The sequence below is a fragment of the Pavona decussata genome, unplaced genomic scaffold, assembly GCF_977016875.1.
Source record: "Pavona decussata unplaced genomic scaffold, jaPavDecu1.1 SCAFFOLD_315, whole genome shotgun sequence".
NCBI classification, from domain to species: Eukaryota; Metazoa; Cnidaria; class Anthozoa; order Scleractinia; family Agariciidae; genus Pavona; species Pavona decussata.
Window position 1 is genome coordinate 332,407 of NW_028145706.1, and position 22,594 is coordinate 355,000.

Below are 22,594 nucleotides of genomic sequence, written 5' to 3' on the forward strand. Positions count from 1 at the left end.
TGCGTAATGCTGTAAACTGTTGCTGTGGTTGTGAGTGCAACTGTCGAACCTTTGTAGAAAACTGAAATTTATTTATCAGAATTAATTACTAACTTTTTGTTTTCGCACAATAACAAATCAAAAGTTGATAACCACTCTAAAGAATACCCTTTACCACCCAAAGCAAAAAAGCGGAGAATTTATTCAACAACTGTAATAAAAAAAATTATCTGTTTAGAATAGTTTTCGGCTCCGAAATACTTTTTTTCGTTTTTTTTTTCTTTCTTTTTTTTCACAAACGCGAAATGACACTTCAAACTATGGATCGCAAAACCCGCAACTTGTCTGGGATTTGGTCCCCAGGCCTCTCCCGTTGCATTGTCGAGTCTCTCAGAACGATATTAGGGACTGGCAACTACTGTGTAACCACATTTGGCGCCATATGGCAAACGTCGGCTGTTTTGGTTGAATTTGGTCGAGTTTTGAGACTTTTTCTTACGCTTCACGAATCCAAAGCGGTGATTTAAAGATAGTGGCTGGAAGAGATGATTCTGTGCTCGACATTGACTCAGGAAAAGGTGAAAATAATGGAGAATTTCGATTTGCTGACGAAGATGATTTTCCCCTACTGAAGACACATACGAAGCAATTATGGACGATGTGGTTTGTGAATGAATACGAAAATACATGTATATGTGACAGTGAGGTAAGAACTTTATTAAAATCCTGTTAAATAATACATGTTACCTTGTGGCTGTGTGAGCATTATATGAGCTTATATGAACATTTTCATCTGATTTATTCGGCCTTCTAAATTCTAATTTTGAATTTCAAATAGCAATTAAACAGGTAATCTGAGTTGCATTCTCCAAAAATATAAGTCTTAATGCTTGCCTTGATATTTACCATCTTTCTCGGAGATTAATTAATATATTAGAGGTGACTGATTTTGCAAGAGAAATCAAAAGGTGATTTTTTTGTGCAGAGCTACACTGTAAGTGATTTCAAAGTACTATAAAATTTGCATAATTGTACAAAGTATGACTATACAATAACAATAACAATAACAATAACAATTATTTATTATTGAAGAAAACACTTAACAAATTGTTGCTCACAATTAGTCGGGTTATTTTGAGGTGGGCAACATTTGTAAATGTTTACAACACTTAATAAGTAAATAAAAAAGAAATGACGATAACACTTTTAAAACACTTTTGTCACTGCCAGGAAAGATTAGATTTCCTAACCAAGTTTCAAAAGCTGCAATTCTTCACTTGTGAATTTTCATGTTGGCAAATTATATCCAGTTTTCGAAAGAAAAGGCTGCATGGCCTTTGCAGATTTAACAATGAAAAGAGAAAGCCTTTAGGAAGATTCAACAGCTTAAATGTGTGACAGTTGCACTAACTCATGTAAATTCACAATCACAACAAAATAATTTATTTAGTGTTCAGACCATGTGAGGACTCTGAATACCAGGTTGATATAATTATCTAGTCACGTCTGACTTGGCTGTCCATGGTGAAATCTAATTTGGCATGTTTGATTGTAAATTTGTACCATTTTTGACTCATGAATGCAGGCATGTGCAAGAACGAGTTATTGCGATCTGGGGATTTTCACTTGGTCGGCGGGTTGTTAACTTTCATGAATGCACAGTAAATGAGTTACCATAATGTAGGGAAATTTTACTCGGACATTGGTCCGAAAATTTTCCAATTTTGAGATGTTGAAAACGGTGAATCAAAAGAGGAACTTCTAAGGAATGGTTAACAGCTTTAACAGGGGAAAATCATGCATTAACGGCAAAGTCATTTTTCTTCGATTTGTGGTTTTATCAACCTGATGAGCAGGTGGATCTCAAATCAACTTTTAATCTGCGGACTTTGGTAACGTTCAAGTGCTTCTAGGAATATAACACACAAATAATATTATTACAGGTTCTAATGTGAGTTTGTACTGAAATACTATTCTAATAGACTGATTTTTCATTTTCCGAACAGTTCTTGCAAAATGTTTGAAAAACATGCTCTGATAAATTCGCTTCAAAATTGACTTCAAATCGCTTGCAAGGTGTCTCGCGGCAAAAATTATACACTTTTGCTCTTAGGGCTACAATGCATAACAAGTTAAGACCTATCTGAGTAAATTTTTGTTTATTAAGGAAAGCTTTTTGTATATTTCCTATTTTTATTGAGGAAACTTGGCAACTTGGAATAATGTTGTGTAAACAAGGGCAGCACTAAAAGCCAGAATCAGGAAAACAGTAACTGGAAAGGAAAATCTGGAATCCGGAATCGGAAACTACAATATGAAAATAAAACATTTAATGCTAGTGAAAAAGTGAATGTTTAGTTCAAAGTAACGTCCTCGTCAAATGTAAATTTGATATTTTTCGATAGGTGACACCAGAGAATAAAACTAATTAATTTAGTCATTATTTCCTGCCAATGAAAAGTAAGTGTTTCTCACGGGTTAAAAACTGATCGCCCATGAACTTAAGAAAACTAATTTCATAGTCTATAAGTCACCTCTATGTTTTGCTTTGAAACTCTATTAAGACTCTATCAAAACAAGTTGAAGCGGGGTGTCCGGAAAATAGACGAAACAAAAGAGGCAGAAGATATGCATTCACGCAACTAACCACCTCTTAATTGAAGGGCTCCGTGGAAAAAGGGCGTAAGTGACGATTTTGGCCATTTTTTTAAATGTCATCCAAATGAGCTGAAATTTTGCATGTGGCTTTTGATGTAATAGAAAAACGTTGCCCTGTATTTTTTTTCGCAAATTTCTGCTTCATTTTGAAGAAAAACCTTAAGCAAAAAACGCGTCGGCGTTCTTTGCATTCTTTTATTCATAGCGGAAACAAAAGAAACCGATTAATGTCTTTGTGTCGTAAAATCAACTCTCGGTTGATTTTACGAAACAAAGAACTTAATCGGTTTCTTTTGTTTCCGCTTTGAATAAAAGAATGCAAAGAACGCCGACGCGTTTTTTGCTTAAGGTTTTTCTTCAAAATGAAGCAGAAATTTGCGAAAAAAAATACAGGGCAACGTTTTTCTATTACATCAAAAGCCACATGCAAAATTTCAGCTCATTTGGATGACATTTAAAAAAATGGCCAAAATCGTCACTTACGCCCTTTTTCCACGGAGCCCTTCATATTGGAAAGTCCGCCATCTGTGCGGTGTGAAGCAATTAATGTTGTCTCCGAGTCACCTCTATGTTGTCTCTCTCTGTCCCATAGGACATTGCTTCCTTTATAAAGAGTCCTTTCATTTATGCCAGCAAGTGATATGAGTTTTTTATTCTGTATTTTTTACCCCAAGTCATGTATTTCGCCATTAAATATTCCTAACCGTATTCATTATAGTTTCTGATTCTGGATTCCGGATTCTGGTTTCTGTTTTCTGGATTATGGCTTTTATAATTTTAGTGCTGCCCTGTAAACAAACACGTGTCCTCGCAAGCAAATTCACCCAAGTTACGCGAGAATGGAATTTCATCTAACATTTTGAAACTTTTAGACCTTTACATGTATTTTGTTTAGTAAATTGTATTCATTGATTAGACATTCTAACTATTCTAGACTAACAGGGTGCTGTTTCTTTACGACTTGCAAGTTGTGTAAATACTAATGTTTATTTATTACCAATATGCATTGCTAATTTGTTGAATTGCTGGACTAACAAGTACCACATTACCACTATCCTCTTCCGCATTCACGAGTTGGCTCACAGTTGATTTTTTATAGATCTATTCTTTGTGTTCCCTATGGCCTAATCATAATTAATGTCCTTGATTAATTGAATAATGTGCTCTGTTCAGTCAAGCCCTCAACCTGGAAATGACTCACAGGCCCAGTCACTTGGAAGCATGCATGTGGGGCTTATTAAGAAGCATGCTGGTTGTCTTTTTCTTCTGCTATTCTCTACATGTATAAAGAAATGTGTTCTAAACAATCATCTTTACCCACTCATGTCTACATGTACTGCTGTGGTTTATATTGGCAGTTAACCCACTTGTCTCATCCAAAGATAAAGAAAAAAAATGAAATTATTCTTATGATCACCTGTACTGGGTTTTTAACTAACTGCGAGCCAGTGAGGGATGCAAGCCGAGAAAACTTGTTTTATAAGTCTCATGAGTTGAGTTATCAGTCAGGTATTTTTTTATTTTACTTATTTATTTGACTTCGCCTTCAAACTTAAGACTATAAACAGAACATAACAACATGAAACAGAAAATAAACGATTACTGGGTTAAGGCAGGGTGACCACAACAGCTAGCGCCAATTACTGTGGGCCCAAAGCACTGAAAATAGCAATTAAGGTTAAGCACTCAATTGAACATGTAGGGTTAAGTGCTGACAACTTTGATTAAGGTTAAGCACTCATTGTATTGATTGGAGTTTAAAGCATTGACTGTAGTGATAAGCATTAGCTAAAAATTAAAATAATAATGTATTTCTCTATATATGTAAGTTTAGGTTTGCCATTGCCTTGACCCACAGTTCACACGCCTTGTATATTTGTAAAACTCAACTGGACTTAAGTCTGGGATGTCCTTATGGGTACCTTCCTTTTCTTGTTTATGGCATCACCTTTAATAAAAGAGCAAGTGCTATCAGACCACAATAATTATTATGAGATTACATCAGAAAGACAAGTAATGGCTTTAAGAGATAAAGCTTTGTTTAGAAGAGTACAATCATGTAAGTGCATTTTGATCAAATGCTGTGGCAAAAAGACAGTCTTGGCAAGAGGGTTGGTAGTAGGAAGAATTTATTGGCGGAAATTTCCAACCTCTTTTGCAGGGTCTCTCCTCTTCACGTCCCAGGGAGCGAGAGAGGGGAGACCCTGGTTGGGGCTGGTCACGTGTCTCCCAGAGAAAAATTAGACCCAGGGAGGAGTCCTTCACTTGCTATGTTTTGTCAAGATTTATTGTCCACTCCGAAACAAGACTTCCGCTTTGCTGTGCGAAGCCCACGCGAAAACTCATTCAACTGGCTATGTTTTTCAGTAGTCTTAATTTTGCGAGCCATTGTAGCATTAATCTGAAAGCTTAACAAAGTCCGTTGTCTCGAAGCGCTGTACTTTGGAAAATCACTGTGTATACATGACAAAATTAACCGTGGACAAACAGCGCCTTCCCCTTCAATTCATGGAGTTGTAATCGTGGTTTATTCTAGCTTTGAATGTGCTGATGAAAGATCAGATCTGAAGAACTAAGGAAGGAAACTTGAAAGGAATCGGGTCTATGTCTAACCGTTCTGAAAGGACATTCTGCAGCAATTCCGCTGCTAACAGAGCGTTTCTTTCTAGAAAATATTTTAGCATAAGCGCAGTCGTTTGGTATTTAGCGTCGTTGTTTTGTTTACGTCCCCTTTTCTCTCGGGACGTAAACAAACCAACGATGCAAAATACTAGAGACGCGAACGACCACGCACATGCTAAAAGATTTGCAAGAAAGAAACGCTCTGTTAGCAGGGTTGCAACAACAAACAATACACAGGAAACAGCACATAAGCAGAACACTTTCGGAAGGAGGATTTCACGGATCTTTTTAATGAACAAAGAAAACACTTTTGAAATACCGTAATCGTTGTAAAACAATAACGAAATAACCTTTGTTCCAGTTGATGGTGTTAATTTAGTCTGCGGCTACAATGGCTCCGAGATACATTTCCGGTCACGTTTGATTCTTTCCTGGCCGTCAAATGCGGCGCGGAGGATGACTCCTCGATGCACCGCTTGACCTTAACAATGCCTGACTTTCAGAGATCATGGACTTGACCACTCTAAAAGTAGATGTGGCAAAAATTCACTTTGTGGAAGTGTGTGGCCATAAAGCTCCTCGGCTACCACCAGAAGTAGTCGATTCCCTTTGCTGTAAAGATTTCACCAATGACTTGTATCTCCAACTGCTTTACAATGTCGATAGCAGCTCACATTCACAGATTCCCTCATTTTATATACCTTTTTAGGGGTTTCTGAATGACCACTTGACATGACCTTTGAAACACACGCGAATCGCAAGTTGACTTGACTGGGGCATGTTTTCCCATCTCCGGTACACTTAGTATAGGCAAACTGACACTCAACCACCCCTCTCTCCAGTCATTTATTTGTAATCTCCCAGATTGTGGGAGACACGTGACCAGCCCCAACCACGGTCTCTCCTCTCTCGCTCCCTGGGACGTGAAGAGGAGAGGCCCTGGGAACGAGGTTGGGAAATTTCATGCCTTGGGAAAAATAAAGAGGTCTAGGAAAAAATGCTCAAAGCATATATTCAAGCTAATTATTGTTCTTGAATATTCAGACCTTAAAGTTTTGTGCCATTCTTACATGTACTATTAATAATTGTAATAGTTTACATGTACTTCAAATCAGTGTTTGATTTTAACTAGTCCAGTAGCTCATCTAATTAAATGTCTTTTTTCAGACTCCCAGATGGCTGTAAGGAGTATAGGACTTTCTAAACCAGTGAGTAGGATACATATTGGGCATGTATATACATGTACATACTTGTACTTTTGTCTAAAAACATTGACTACATTACTTGCAATCGGACGTTAAAATTTCGGTTGTTTAATTTTCGGATACTTTTTCCCTCATTTCGGACAATTTTCGGACAAACATTTCAGACACTGCGCTGAAACATGCCCAAAGTAAATTTACGACTAAAAAACATGAATTAGACTGAAATAAAATCTTTGAAAATTATAGTTTTACTGTATCTTCAAGGTTTTACAGCCGGATACACCAACGAGAAAATAACACAAACCCAATCAAGCTTATGACTCAAGCAGTGTCTCAAATGCTTACCTTTCCAGTGATTAAAAGAACGACTGAGCAAAGCCGCCTAATCCGAATTCTAAACATATCATGTACATTGGCTTTGAATATGTGATGCTGTCGCCCAGAAAGTACTTTTAAAGTTTTATACTATACTGTAAAAATTTCGGACGCTTTAAATTTCGGGCGCTTAAAAATTTCGGACGGTTTTATTTTCGGACCTTTTTTTTGTCCGAAATTAAAATTGTCCGAAATTTTTTGCAAGTAATGTACTATCAAACTGTTTCTGACAATGCACTTGGGTAACCTCAGCAAGCTTCATTGATAATATACTGCATAAATTACATGTATGTAAACTGCTGAAAATCCCGGCAGCTTTATAATAATATTAATACTAACAGTGAAGAGAACTTTAACTCAGTGTTTTTAATAACTGTATTTAATATTCATTAATTAGATCATGTGAAGTATTTGTGTTTGAAAATGTCTTAGGTTATTTCTTTGACCAATCGCAATACTGGCTGTAAGTATTGATATTTAATTTACATTATTATTATCAGGAGGAAATTCAAGTTCAGATTGCAGTTTTTGCATCAAGGGCAGTTGCTGGACAAGTGTGGTACCTGCGGATTGTGATAATGAGACATGATCAAGATGATGCTACCTTTAAGGTAATTTTGTGCTTCCTGTTGGACTCATGGTTTGACTAATTGTCTTATAACCAGAGGATTGAAGAGTCAGTGGTCACATCTAGATTCAGTATTGTGTTGTCGTGTTGCTTCCTTTTCACTTCACATTTAGTTTTTCTCTTCCTTAGTGAAGAATACTTCAGTTGATTTGCAGCTCAAAGTGTTTTGTTACCCCGGCAATGTTCAGTTTTAAAACAGCTGGTCCTACATGTAGTTGTTCAAAGGGTGGATAATTTTATCCACTGGATAGTTCTGGCAGATACTGTAAAATGTGTGCAAGATTTTCATGATAGTCCTACATGTATAATTTGTGAATAGTCTTAGAGTAGAAGCATATGTCAAATTTAAGAATGGGATTGCGTGGAAAACTTTGCAAAACAATTGGTTGGAGTATATTTGCTCTGCTGGATAGCAACTTATCCAGTGGATAAAGTTATCCGTTCTTTGAACAACTGGGGCCAGGGCAGTAAATCCTGTGTTTAAGACTAGCATGCCATCTATTGTGATTTAAAGCACAAAATATTGCATTCTTGACTCCTGAATTGGGGGGGCCACTAAACATTGTGTGGTTATTGTAAGTTATAACGACGAATTTATGGTTTAGGACTGCTGTTGATGTGCAAGGTAGTTAAGCTGAGAGGAAGTGTAAACTTGTATGGTAACCCCTGTTTTCGAATTGGTAGACTTATAAAGTTCTTTGAACAACTAGGGCCAGGGCTGTAAACCCTGTGCTTAATACTAGCATGCCATCTATTGTGATTTAAAGCACAAGATATTGCATTCTTGACTCCTGAACAGGGTTTGAGCTAGGAATTGATCACTGGGGGACAATTTGTCCCCTTGGCTAAAATTTTGGGGGACATTTTTATTTTTAGGGGGACAGATAAATTAATTTTTATTCAACAGTTTTTTTACATTGATACAGGCAAGCCAACAAAAACTTTTTTTTTAGCTGATCCTTGTAATACAAGAACAGTGATCAACACAAACAAGAAAAGTTAAGTTATTAGTGTCAATACTTTTTTTTCTCGTCATATTTAAACAGAGGATCAATGACTATACTTTATACTTCAAAACATTTCACAGCAGAATCTCGTCTCGGCATCCCCTTGTAAACTTCAATTCCTTTCTTAATTACTGGTAGACGTACATGTACTAATTCTTCTGTTGGTTCTAGCCCAAACATCAAAGTCCCTAACCCTAGTTTGTCAATGTTAGACTTCAGAACAGTAGCAATAGCATCTTGCATACCTTCCGCACTTTGATGAGAATGATAGGTAGCATTTCCTCCCACTCGAAGATTCTTAACACTTTCGAGGCCAACTTCATCCAGAAAATTGAGTAGTGAGTCATATTTGACTGTGGTTACGTCCTCTTTGGCCAGCCAGTAGAGGGCTCTCATTGCTCTGAGGATGGCTTGCGATTGTTCTCTAAGAGCATGGCGCTGTGTGTTGCTGAATGTATCCCTCATAGCTTCTTCATTGACAGCATCCTCATGCTCTTAACAGTCTTTATGTCTTTGCAGAGTTGAGGTTCTAAAATTTGTACACCCTTCTGCCGATACAAAGGGGTTGTCTTCTTAGATTTCCGACAAAAATAGCAGAACATCGCCTCCTTTTCATAGTGCAACCATGTGTGATCTCACAACCAACTTTTCTGGAAAGTTCGTGATTTTCTCGGTTTCCTTTGATCCTCATCCGATTCTTCCTGATTAATTCACTGTTCTTCTTCTGTATCATTTTTCTGATTCAGTCTGGCTTCGATTTGTAGCGAAAAAGCTTTCTATTGTGAAATGTGACTTGAGAATGAACTTTGAAGGAACAACGTGCGGTAAAATATACTTTCCACGTTCTGTTTAACTTGCAATCTCTGGGATCCCTTCGTGTCTGCTTCCGTTCGAGTTTTTTCCCTTAATTTTGAAGGAGACAAATTGTCCCCTTGGCCGTTTTTTTTAAGGGACAATTTCAATTGCAGTGTGGGATTGGCGCAATGGCGCGGCCCGGCTCAAACCCTGCCTGAATTGGGGGGCCCACTAAACATTGTGTGGTTATTGTAAGTTTAAAGAAGAATTTGTGGTTTAGGACTGCTGTTGATGTTTCAAGCTAATAAGCCGATAGGAAGTATAAACGTGTATGGTAACCCCTGTTTTCGAATTGGTAGACTAATTAATAAAGTGCTTTTATTGATGAAAATTTAAGTTCTATCCATGGCCGTGGAACAATTCTTTTAGTGTGTTTTAGTCATTCTTTTAAAAATCTCTGATCAATGGGCACATACAGGACTTCACTTTTACAACATGGTAGGAAATCAAGGCAATTAATTAACAAACTGTGTAAAATTTTACAGACTATATGTCTCATGAAGTATAGAATCTTGAAGTTAAAACTATGAAATTGATTAGAAGGAAAAGAAAATTTCGAGAGTGGGAGACTTCAATACATTAATTTGACCTGATATTCTGGTCATTTTTTATAGACTGTGAAGGATCGAGAAATTGCCAGCAAGTATCACTTGTTACAGACTTTCCCATTCAGTATCTCCTCAGACATTGCCATCTCACTGAAACATCAATGCCCTGAACATTTTAAACTTACGACTGAAAATTACCAAGTGAGTTAAATAGAATTGTGTATGTAGTCACATGTACTAACTTATATTGTTATTATTTTTAACTTTTTGTATCATTTCTAACGTTGGTGTGATGTCTAATGACCTAACGAACAAAACTGAATGTAATTGTAAACTAATGTAAATTTGCTGCAGGGTGTACAGTCAAAATATTGCATCACACAGTCATACTCTTTAGAGTTATGTTGCACCTGAGGGTGTTGGCCAGGAATGAAACAATCTTTGCCTGATGGTCACCGTGGTCAAATACTCAGCAACAGAAAATGTAGAAAATTACTTGAAGAAAAAAATTCAACTTGCTTTTGCCCTTTCACTCTACTCTGAAGCATATAAGCCACAGCAGCCCACTGACGGTTCGTTTCTGTAGCCAAGACTCTTGTGGGAAACAACAACAATGATGTTTATTAACAAATAACAGCTGGTGATAGGTAGATTTTGACTGATTTTCAAAATTAGTTACTGTATTTCCTACATTTCTATCAACAGGAGGTTGACTATACCATCATTCAAAATCTCTTGCATGGTTTTTGGTTTGTGATTGAGTTCCATTTGGAACACTTGGGCAGTGAAGCCGACCAGTTTGTGGGTAATGTGTGTGTGGAACCCAAAAATTTCCCTTTGGATGTAGAATGTCCAATAAACAAGAAATTCAATCTTGGCATCTCAGAAGAGTTTGAGTTGAAGGTAAGTTATTGGTAAAAGTGATTGATGAGTGATGTGAATGGCTGTATTTCATTTTAGAGGTGTAGGGCCATAGTGTTTAGGGTAATTTTGAAGAAGAGCTCCCCAAACCGACTGTCGACCGACAATCGGCCAACAGTCGGCCGACAAACGGCCAACAGTCGGCCGACAAACGGCCAACAGTCGGCCGACAAGCGACCAACAGTCGGTCGACAAACGACCAACAGTCGGCCGACAGTTTATCAACAGATTGTCGACCGACTGTTGGCCGTTTCTCGGCCGACTGTCGGTCGACTGTTGGTGATCTGTCGGTGAGTTGTCGGTAGGATTTAGGTTGAAAATACATTAAAATAAATGCATTATCAAAGAAATAAAAGGAATTGGATTAGATTCGCTTAATTTACTTGTGTTTCTGCTTGTGTGTGATCGTTGCTGGGACGCCATATTGTATTTTTGACGTAACTCTTTACTAATACCCAATCCCCCTCATTTGTCGTTATTAGTCATTTTATATTGGTCATTTACTTTCGCAAACTTGGTGGCTCCTAAAAGAGCCGTTTTGTTGTTTTGGTGGCTCCTAAAAGAGCCGTTTTGTAGTTTTACTCGTAGAAACGCTCATCAAACTTGAGTGGCAACAGCTTCCCCTCTCTTCGCATGTTGGCCATCACGGGTATGTACCGCCTGAGGCGCCTCCTGCAGACGAGTTCAACTGGCGGAAAGTTTATCCAGGCGATCACTTCGATAACCTGTTAGCTGACATTGCCCAGTTCCATCCTCCCAACTAAGTTCGCTTAGTTAAACAACAAACGGCTCCTTTAGGAGCCACCAAATAAAATAAAGTCTTTGACCAACAAATCATCCTGTCATGTGTTGTAGCTTTTAATTAATGGCTTTCTCTTATGCACATTAAATGATACTACGATAATTGAATTTCAGACAACAAAAACCTCAGACAACAGTTGTCCCCAACATAAAAATCCTACGCAAATATATTATACTGTTTTTGTTTTATATTTTGAAGCGCTCTGTAAAAAGAGGGAAGGCGCAAATATGTAAACACACCACCATCTTGGTTTTTGCACGTGATCGTTAGGATCATCATTCTAATGTTAATTATTTTCGTTAAATGCTTTACAATATAATAGCATGCGCGCGTGTTTTCTGAGAGGTAAGTTTTGTATTGTCTAAAAGTTTACAACTCGGTCACTTTGGAACATTAATGTTTCATCTCGTTTTTATCAGTATTATCATAATCTGAACTCAAATGTAATGGTTCGGTCGTTTTCTGGGCAGACTAAACCTTTCACTCAAAGCCAGTAGTCTGAGTGACACCATGCCACCGCAACCTGTTACAAGAGAGTGATGAAAATGTCAACGTTAGTAAAGACAAACTTTATGTGGACATACATGACACACTTACAGACAGAAGAGCGCAAAGCATTATAGGGCAATTCCAAAACGCTTTTAACTATGCTTATTGATGAGAAATTGAGTGAAGTTTTAGAGGGAAGAGTGGATAATTTCAAAGAAAATTATTTCGAAATGGACATTTCTCTTATTCGATTCTCTTTAACTACTGAATGTATGTATATTTTTAATTTTACAGCTTATTTTGATCGAGTAATACGGAACAGTGTTTTGTTTGTAACAAAACGTAAGCTTAGATACCATAAACTAAGTTCGGTTCGTGGACTGTTCAAGTAGAATTATAATCTCACTTATATTGTACGGTGGAATTGATCTGTCGGTAGCCTGTCGGTAGTCTGTTGGTAAACTGTCGGTTAGCTGTCGGTCCACTGTCGGCCGACAATTTACCGACAGTCGGTTTGGGGAGCTCTTCTTCAAAATTACCGTGTTTAGTGTGTTGGTCAGTGGTTCAAGGCTGAGCATCTGCTGATCTGAAGTCTTCTAAGACCAGAAACTGAATTTTGGAAAAATTGAAATCCAGAGGTCCCTGGTTTAAAGTCCTGCTCTGGATGTTAGCTGGAGTTGTTCCTCAGTAGCTCCAAGTTTAACTCATTTGCCAGGCTTGTAAATAACCAGCTGATGGACCTGCCTCCTTCCAGTTGGGATTTGTTGATCATGTTATTGTTCAATTAAATTTAGATCATTATTTCTTTGTGAACGTTTAATGCTCAGCCTCACTGGAGCACTTGTGCTATAATCACAATCTGCTACCCAGAGTCCTCAGGCTTTTTGGTCAGCAGGTGGGCACCAGGAGAGACTCTGGGGACATCGAAAAAATTCAAATTTTTTGATTGTCTTTTTTCCTTAACGGTTTCCATTGTTTTACCGCAGAAATCCTGCGGTAATAAAATTCGATGTCCCCAGAGTCTCTCCTGGTGACTAACCGCTTGCCAAAGAGCCTGAGGACTCTCGGTACGATGATTGCTATAATCACTGCTGAGGGTAATTAATACAGTTTATTACTGTTTTTGTTGTTGTTGTTATTATTATTATTGTTATTATTATTATTATTTTAACAGCACTATTTTACACTGCTAAAAAGAAAAAGAAGAATTAAAACCAAACATTTTCGATTGATCAAGCTATCTTCAGGGTAAAAAGACTGTCCGTTACATGCACATTTTACAGTATGTGCTTCAGGTGATTCCTTATGGGAACAGTTTAGCTATCGTAAGAATGGACTTGTTTGTTCACACTGGGGCTCCAATTTGTTGGATCATTCAGCCTTCAATTATTCTACGCTTGTGAAAAGATTTTGCCCTACAAAGGATTCACTAACTAACTGAATGGGTTGGATTCTCACGTACATGTAGAACTGGAGTTGGTGGTTTCAAATCTTGGTGTAAGCACCAACAAGGGTCTTTAACCCATTTCAGTCTTACAGTACATGTAGAACTGTTTTCTTTGCCATTTTGTATGTGTGATGTACCATTTAAAAGGTCTTCATGAGTGAAATTTGTTTCTCATGTCAAGATAACTGAAGGAAGTCAGGTCTTTGACAGAAATACATGTAGTTCCAAACGTCCAAATGAAAAATTACAAAATTTTCCTGATCGTTTCATGGGATAGATCTACCCCCAAATTGTAGCTTAATTTGCAGTTTTTAATGCATAGAAAGTTCTGTCCAGGAGATATTGTCAGAGTCTGTAAGTGCATCAAATTGAAACATTTGAAAAATTGTAGAAGTGGTAAACCACATCATAGATACCAGGGGGTACTATTTTTTTCTTTAACCCTCTCCCGCCCAAAAGTGCCATATGGCACAAGACGCAGTAATGAGCACAATATTTGGTCAATTTGTGTGAAATTTGCACAACCAAAAGATCTTGGAAAGATCTACAAATTGAAGGCATAAAATCATGCCCCCCTCCTATATGAGACTTTATTTACCACCCCTCAAACTTTTGGATTTTCTTTTCCTTTGTACGTTAAGGGTCCAGCTGATATCTGACAACAAGCAATGCACTGAGAGCTGTACATTAAGCTATAGTTTAGGGGGATACCCAGTATATACAACGAATAGGGAAATTTTCAATGTTTTTCTTCTTTCGTTTTTGAGTTTTCTCACTCTAATATGTGACCTCCTCCATCTCTGTTGGTGTGATTTATAGCACACCCCAGAAAATACCTTTTAAATGGTATATGACATGTGGTCTCCCAGTTCATAGTTAGCAATTTAGAAAATTTGACATTTCCCTCGGGCGGGAAAGGCTAGTGGGTTACCGGCAGGAAAGGGTTAACCCTATAAGTTGTTTGTCATGCCAACCGCAGGGGATGCGTCTCCCATCATGCCAAACAATGTGGTCGTGTTTTTGTTTTGTCTGCTTATTTATTGAACGTGGAATGGTAATATTGATGGTTGATATCCCTTTTGACACTAAGCCAATTAAAACCCTGTAATTACATTATCCAATGATCCAGTTTTTAATAATGATTATTATACAATGTGGTATTTCCTTAGCAGACTGATTCATCATCTCCTCGGAGCTGTGACCCTGCTGACTGGGATCCCCTTGAGTCTGGTATGCCCAGCAGGAAGGACACCACACTGTCCAGTGCAAGCAGTGGGGTCAGCAGTGGCTCCCCACTCAGCCACTCTCCTGCTGCCAGCCGATCATCAAACTCCAGTTTGTCACCTAGGCAACAGTCCCCTGTGGAGTGGCAACATGGTGTCATCTGGGGAAACTTTGTAGATGGCAACAATGCTCTGCCCCCACCCCCAGACACTGCACTAATATGGGGACCTTACCATGAAAACGAGGTACATGTAGGCTTGTTTGTAGAAAATTAGTCCTTAAGAAGCGCCTAGGTGGCTAAATGGAGCTTTTACAGTGCATAACACAATAACATTGACATTGCTGAAACAGATGTTATTTTCTGGTTTGTAAAACTCAAATCACTTGAACTGATGACCCAAAATCCCAGAAAATGGCATCTTCGCAAAGTGTTGAATTTAAAAATTTCCCTTAGTGCGGATGTGTGGGGAGGGTGTTTCGAGACATCCCTATGGGCTAGCACATTAATCTTTTAGTGCTCAAAACTGGTGGTTGTTTTGTGTCCTGATCAACATACTACATTGCTGATTATGGCTGCCAGTTGCACTTTCTTATGGAGAATTTATCACTGCTTTTTTGAGCCCAAACAAATATTACCAGTTTTCCCTGTTGTTAACCCATTAGTATAACATGCCATGTATGGCTATTTTAGTCCTTAGCATGACCAAGTTTGACTGTACACAACTGTATGTGTTTTAACTTCATCAATAAGACATAATGGCCTTTGCTTTGTTTTTGACTGATTGTCAATTACTTCTGAGTTATCTCCTTAACTACAAAATGAAATTCAGTAAACCTGTAGTGAAGCAATCAAGTAATATTTTATGATTCTGTTTGTCTCCATTTAGGTTTGCAAGCTCTGGCCACCATATGTTGACTTGGATGACTTTTCCAGGTAGGAAAAAGGTCCTCTTAGTAGTATGGCGGTATTGTTGTGTGATTCCAAAAAAACACTTAAATTAGATGGGTGCTTATTGTGTCATGTGGTACATGTACCATTCATTCCTCTTCAATGCTTCCTTGAATTCTTGTGTATTCCAGCCGTCTCATCTCGCAACATTAGGGACCTTCACATCAGAGTAAGAGTACGAGATTGAGTACAAGTATGACTTTCAAATTTCAGACTAATCACATTCCCCAGAACTGTTACTAATTCCGGTAGTTCACTAGCACATAAGGAGGTCCAAGAAACAAGATTAATGGGACATATGGTTATTTGAACCACACAAACTAGATTTCAAAAGTCGTAGGTGTAGTAAAATCGGAAGGTCCCTATTCTCTATCAGGAGAAAGTGACCAGAATTTCTTCTGCAGTGTGCAATACGCATTTTAAGGTTAATTTGATTTGAAGATGTACATGTTCACATTAGCTTGTACATGTATAGAACAGAAATGCTTAGGCCTTTTTCTCTCATTGAGGTTGTTTGTAAAATCCTTCAATTTGGGTGAATTTTCTGAATATCACAAATCGAACATTTCATGCTAGTCAGTACTGCTCAGCACTTTATAGTTTTGTCCACAGAAACTACCTTGAAGCATATAACACAAAGTGCTCAATAGCAATAACTTTACAACAGCACAAGTTACCCTCTTCAAGTTAACTGCGGTAGCTCATATAGGATGGGATAAATGAATGAATGAATGAATGAATGAATGAATGAATGAATGAATGAATGAATGAATGAATGAATGAATGAATGAATGAATGAATGAATGAATGAATGAATGAATAATTAAACAAATGGGAATTTCAGGGGAAATGCTGAGAGTGGCTATTCTGTCCATTGTTTCCTGATCTAATTGGAATCTGAAAACGTTGGTCTTTATGAAGGGCGGAAAACCCTAGGAGCAAGGGAAACAACTAGCAACAAACTCAACCCACATATGGTGTCAACTCTGGGAATCAAACCCGAGCCACACTGGTGGAAGGCGAGTGTTCTCACCATTGGGCCATCCATGTCCCCCCTTTATGTTACCTGCAAAAGGTGCTAAGTGCTTGTTTATATTTGTTAGGAAAGAAGGCCAAATAAATAAAAATGAGCAGTATGCTCAGACTCTTCAGGAGTTGGAGCGTGGAAGCCCCCCAGATGCAATACTTAGTAGTGAGCTGTTACAGACGCGTGAGACTGGAGACCAAGGGAATGAGCAGAGCTGGTTGGCACAGGTAAGATGGTTGACTGCTACATGTTCAAAAACTGCTTGTTTTATGCTTCATTTTCCGGTGGTGAAAACATCAATTTAAAATGTCAGAGTGGTGTTTCTAGTCTGCTATGTCTTCATCCCTATCTGAACAACTATTGATACACTTTAGTACTGCTTGATTCAAATGAATAGTCATGATCATAAGGGCTTCCTCCAGGGGATCCAAAGTTAGAAGCATTGTGTACAGCATAATGAAAAGGGTCTCAGGACAGTCCTGCTCAGTAGCTTTCATCTCAGTCACAGTGGTCACACTTCAGGGACTCATTCAAAAACTCAAAAGTTAGAACCACCGTGTACAGGTTGATAAACATCAATGTTAGTTTTTGATCTCACTGCCCGCGTTGGTTTTGACGATTTTCAGTTCGGTTTGACAGTTGACTGTCTGCTTCGAGTCTTGATTCGCGACTCGATCCTGCATTCGCATGCAATTCTCGACTCTATCCTTTATACTCGATACTCATGCGATCCATTTCTTACAGGACGCCTCCCATCACGGCCTTACTATTGACAGCCTCGAGAGCCAAGCTGAGAAAAAGAAGAAAACGAAGGAGGAACACAGGCGGCTGCTTCAGGAGCGTAGAAGCCTCCTGCAGCAGCAGGATAGGGAAAAACAGGAAAGAGATGATCGCAAACTTGCCGAGGAACTGGCCTACAATGACCTCAAGGCTGCCGGGTTTGTTTCCTGACCCCAGGTGCATTATGAAGCCATACCCCAGTGTGATCTCCCGGGGGCCCCCATGAGGCTGGGGGGCTTCAGTAGCCAGGCTGGAAGTGACATCTCTGGAGAGCTCGATGCATTCAGCGGGCTAAGCAGCTTCCGTGGGTCTTGGGCGTCCCCATTGGCTAATAATGATGAGGTCATCGATGCATCAAAGATGACATCAGGCAATGGGGACATTTGGGTGCAGGAGTAAAGTGACGACACCACTGTTCATTAAGCAGTCTTTTGTGTAACTGATTATTGGTCAAAGCGTGTTTCTGTGTCCCATAGGCTAGATCAGGAAATCCAACCGAGTGGTTAAGTACGGGGTTTTTTGTTTTAGACGTTTTATCACTTTTTTTTTTTTTTTTTACCGTCTGTTTGATTAGGGCCAGTCTGGCTGGATGTGTTTGACTTTCGTGTTGCAATTTTTTTAAAAATTTCATTTTCAGTGTCGGCCAGTGGTTTAGGCTTTCAATGAAAAATCTGTTCAGGTTTTTCAGGAAAATGAACGCTTCGGTCTAAATTTAATCTTTTGAGAAGGATCGTGTGAGATTTTTTTTCTCTTTGTAGGCTGCGATAAAAAAAAAAAAAAAAAAAAAAAAAAAATCAGCCTGTTGGCTTCTCACGTCAAGGGAAACATGCCCTAGCTTTGTGTTGAGTTCATGTTTAAGATGTGACACGGCTAGGTCATCAGGTGTGCACGTGATCAATATCAAATGGAGTGACAAGCATTAGAACAAAAAACAAAACGTTACATGACGCTCCATCGAGTCTTAATTTCTAAAAAATTATGTTTGATGTGAATCAATTTGACAAGTTTTTTGGCTATTGGCTGTTGAAATGTTAGCCATTTGTGGATTCTCTTAATAGAGTTTTACAAATTCGGGGGAAAAAAGTCAGTGAAAATGGAAATCATTTGTCATTTTTAATTTTTGTGATGTGAGTTTTTCTCCTTGAAAGCCTCGCAGGTGCAAAAGTAGGAATTTGTTGTTCGAAGTCGTATACAGTGAAAGCATATTTGCTATAGTGTTGAAAAAGTTAAGATATAAATTTTTGACGAAAGTTTTTCAAACGTTTTGTCGTTGAAGAATTTACTGGCCTCCAATCGAATTTGTGGTTTAGTCACTGTAACATAGTGTAACAGTAGTATGGCGTCTTCGTGCTTAGTTCTTCATTTGTTTGTCACGCAATGCTTCAGAAGCGTTTCGTGACAAAGGAAAGAACCTCGCGAAGGAGACCAGCAGTAGTATTCAATTTTGTAGGCGAAATATTTATGACTCTTAACTGACTTAAGGCATTCCTTTGTTCTTTCAAGAATTATTAGCAATCCCGTGACTAACGTGGTTTTATATATATCGTGATAAAATTGTTGTGATTTGACCACTTGACAATTTTTCGTGTCGTATTTAAGAATGGATGTGTTTCGTTTTTTTAGATTGAATTGGAATATTAAGCGAACAAGGCTGTAAAATAGAATTGTGAAGTTATATTTTTGGCTAGGTCAGCGATAAACTCAAACAATGCTTAGTTGTGTTAAATGTAATTATGATGATTTAATCAAGTCACTTGCATTGCATTTTCGTTAGGAACGTTATTCAAGGTTGTCCAATTTTTGGTTTTGCTTTACGATATTATCGCTTTGTTTTTTTTTTTTTGATGTTTTTGTATTCGTGTTTGTCACTGTTTCAAGTAAATTCAATGTTTGTTTGTTGATGTTTGTTTTTTTTTCGGTGAAATTTAATTTTGTTAGAAATAGGTTTTTAGCTTTATTCAATAGTTTACAAGGAAACATAATTTTTACTCAGGGTTTATGCAACTCCTTGTCGAAAAGACCAATTATTTTGTATCTCTACGTAGAATACAATTGGTTTCTATTGGAGCATTTAGGCCAGAACAATCTTCCATCTAAAAATTAAGTGACCCGCAATGCTCAAATGTGTGTTCATATTTCATCATCAGCGGTTTGAATTTGTTTAATCTTTAAGAAAAATATCTGAGTGCTGGCGTATATAAATGTCTCCGCTCTTTTCTGTGTGTATGAAGGGAGCGGGTTTTTTTTAATTCTAAAAGGCGATTTATCAGCGATATTTAGCCGATAAAAATATGTGTAAAATATTACAATCTACAGAGGTGAATAGATCGAGAAATTTTGGCGCCAAAAAAAGACTTGGCGCCACATGCCACTTTTCGCGGCATTCTGTATTTGGGCAACTCGTCATTTGCTTTTCGCCGTTGGCTTTCATTTATCCGCAGGGAAGAGTGAGTGGTTGTTGTTTTGCAACACAAGTCAATCTACGAGTGCGTTTGTCCCAATGAATGATTGAAAGCCAAACGACCTTGAAGCAGTGGATCTGTTGCGTGATTATATCCTTGATTTTAGTGCGTTAGATAATGAAGACGACTGGAAATAGAACACTGAAAAAAAAAAAAAACGAAAACTCACGTTGTCATATCAGTATATTTTATTGTACAATAATTTGTATCTTGTAACTCCCAGTAAGAGGTTAATAAAAATTGTGAATAAATTGTATCACTGTTTGAACAATTCTGTGATTTTTTTGTCGCTTATCCCCCGGACTATAGGTGATAGGCAGGTTCAAAGTCATTAGACCTAGAGGGGTTTGAATGTTCATCGATTCGTATCTCCACATTTCTCCTGGTTTCCCCGATGTAATCAACACTGCCAGAACAGTCCTCTTTTTAGACCACATGTGATCTGTGAATGTTTTTGTCTTTAAGGTTGAGGACGATGAAAATGTCTTTGAAACCCGTGTTATTGTATAATAGTTTTGCTTCACTTCCTTTTTGGTTTGGGTTAATCTTTTAACTTTGTAGCCTTGTAAAATAGTTTTGTAATAAGGAAGTGGATATTATTATTATTATTATTACTATTATTATTATTATTATTATTATTATGATTATTATTACTGTTATTATTATTATTATTATTATTATTACTGTTATTATTATTATTATTATTATTATTATTATTATTATTATTATTATTATTAATGATGTATTATTCTAGAAAGTGACACAGACATACATGTACTCGCAAAAAAAAGAAGAAATTCGAGTGCCCCTATCAGGAGTCAAACCCAAGGCCTTTCAATTACTAGTTCGGATGCTCTACTACTGACGTACAGGAGATTTGTTTTGTTTTTGTTTTTCATTCATTTTATTTACCACACGTTCGACTTACCGCAATACCGCAAACCCCAATGTCCCCCTCCGATCGACTTGCGCGAATTTCACTGCAGTTGCACGGTGAAGAAATCATTGGTCTGAATCTTGTCAGATGTGACTCCTCTGCCTTTCTGCGCCCTATGCACAAAGTTTTACAAACTAATCACCATCTTTTCGTCTGGATCTGCTAATTGTACATTGCATTTCCGGTCAGCGAATGTTTTCTATTGTTTTGCGATAAGCCGCTGCCTGTTTGAATTTGGTAATTGTAACTATCATGAAATGGAAATGCGGGCTCATATATAAGTCACAGGAACCGCGATCTTCATCACAGTTTAGCGGGAACGAGACGAATAAGCGCGCCCTTTCGAAATAGTGATCGATCCTGCCATGAAAAGAAAACCGTAAGATGCACAACAGCAGGAAAAAAGGAGAGGATTTCTAAGGTCTGCAAACAAAGGGATACCAGAGAAATGCAAAGACAATTTTTAAAAGAGAGAGGGACGCATTCTTCTGCTAAGGAATTGGCGCGTGTTTATTATGTGAAATGGAAGGCATTGCATCGAGACAAATAAAGGGCCATGGACAGAACCAAGGTAAGGCCCGCTTATTTAAACGAAGGAGACTTAAGTTACAACAGAAGAGCGTTTGGTTAGAAAGTCACAATATTTAATCCAAGCCTGGCAAAAAGTCGACTAACATGATCATGCAGTGTACATCGCCAAGGTAATTGTCCAGGGGGTAAGCGTCATAACATTAGGGACCTTCAGATTTTACTACGAGTACGAGATTGAGTACGAGTACGATTTTTCAAATCTAGTTTGCGTGGTTCAAATAACTGCTTGTCGCACCAATCTTGTTTCTTAGGCCTCCTTATGCGCTGATAAACAAAGGGAATTAGTGAGAGTTCTGGGGACGTTACTAGTCTGAAATTTGAAAGTCGCACTCGAACTCAATCTCGTACTCGTGCTCTGATCTGAAGGTCGCTACTCATAGTGGAGGAGTGCGGTCATGAGTGCGGTCCTTAAAATTGCATCAATCCACTGACCCATTTTCAGAACAGAAGGTATCAGGGGCACCCAAAGACAATTTTATCTCAGATCCTTTGAAACGTTATTTCAGGCGATCTGGAGTGGCTTTAAAGCTCTACAGGTTCATTTTAGGCAGCGCTATAATATTTTTATCTGTTCGTTCATTCTAGGGGAACTTGAGTCTTTTCGAAATTAGAAGGACATTTTTCGCATTTCCCGAAAACCTTAGGTCTTATTTCCTTTCCAAAAATCTTAGCTGACCTTTTTTCGGTACCCCCGAAAACAACATTTTTATCAATCCTAAAACACAAGGCCTTAAATTTCCCATATCACGAAAGTTCGTGGTGAAAATTCCCTTTAGAAAATTGTAGGGGATTAAGGACCTTCCAAACAGATAATTTACCGAAACGATCCGTTGGGTGCCCCTGAGGTATGAAGCTACGAGATGCAGTTTCCCTTTATTCAAGAGTTGAGTTCAGCACGGAGCAGCTAAAAAATTTGCAGATCCTATGCCAGCAGTTTTTCCATATCTTTTACTTGTTTCTCGATGGCATCAATCCAACTATCTGGACAGTTGGAGTTGCAATTCCATATCACACATCACAGTTAAAGGAGAAGCTGGGTTATGGCCTAGGATTAAATTCGATGCAAGGGAGAGAAACATGTTAAACTT

The 22,594-nt window shown here is 38.1% G+C and overlaps 2 protein-coding genes, 1 long non-coding RNA gene and 1 pseudogene across 6 annotated transcripts in view; 3 read left to right on the plus strand and 1 right to left on the minus strand.

Moving 5' to 3' along the window:
• LOC146454077 (proto-oncogene tyrosine-protein kinase receptor Ret-like) overlaps positions 1–22,594 on the minus strand; it is a 118,970-nt gene that overhangs the window by 78,451 nt on the left and 17,925 nt on the right. The window lies entirely within an intron of this gene.
• LOC146454081 (uncharacterized) lies at positions 413–20,142 on the plus strand. Of its 3 annotated transcripts, none has more exons than XM_085095869.1 (9): positions 413–685; positions 6,427–6,467; positions 7,340–7,450; positions 9,944–10,078; positions 10,583–10,780; positions 14,706–15,005; positions 15,648–15,694; positions 16,813–16,963; positions 17,481–20,142. In XM_085095869.1, the coding sequence occupies exons 2-9, from the start codon at positions 6,435–6,437 to the stop codon at positions 17,685–17,687; spliced, it is 1,182 nt and encodes a 393-aa protein (XP_084951995.1). In that variant the 5' UTR covers positions 413–685; positions 6,427–6,434; the 3' UTR covers positions 17,688–20,142. The 3 variants fall into 3 exon arrangements, with proteins under 3 accessions (XP_084951995.1, XP_084951996.1, XP_084951997.1); XM_085095870.1 differs by having other exon boundaries at positions 14,709–15,005; XM_085095871.1 differs by lacking the exon at positions 9,944–10,078.
• The window catches only part of LOC146454082 (uncharacterized), a 7,417-nt gene continuing 6,048 nt past the window's right edge, over positions 21,226–22,594 (plus strand). For both annotated transcript variants that reach the window (XR_014859340.1, XR_014859339.1), the window contains exon 1: positions 21,226–21,486. This is a non-coding gene — a long non-coding RNA (uncharacterized LOC146454082). The remainder of the gene's footprint in view (positions 21,487–22,594) is intronic.
• The window catches only part of LOC146454083 (uncharacterized), a 1,837-nt pseudogene continuing 722 nt past the window's right edge, over positions 21,480–22,594 (plus strand).

Bases quoted from the DNA above. Each gene is read 5' to 3' on its own strand.
- LOC146454081 (XM_085095869.1), top strand. From the start codon at position 6,435: ATGGCTGTAAGGAGTATAGGACTTTCTAAACCA. The intron at 7,451-9,943 runs GTAATTTTGTGC...CATTTTTTATAG, and splicing joins AAGATGATGCTACCTTTAAG to ACTGTGAAGGATCGAGAAAT. The intron at 16,964-17,480 runs GTAAGATGGTTG...CATTTCTTACAG, and splicing joins AGCAGAGCTGGTTGGCACAG to GACGCCTCCCATCACGGCCT.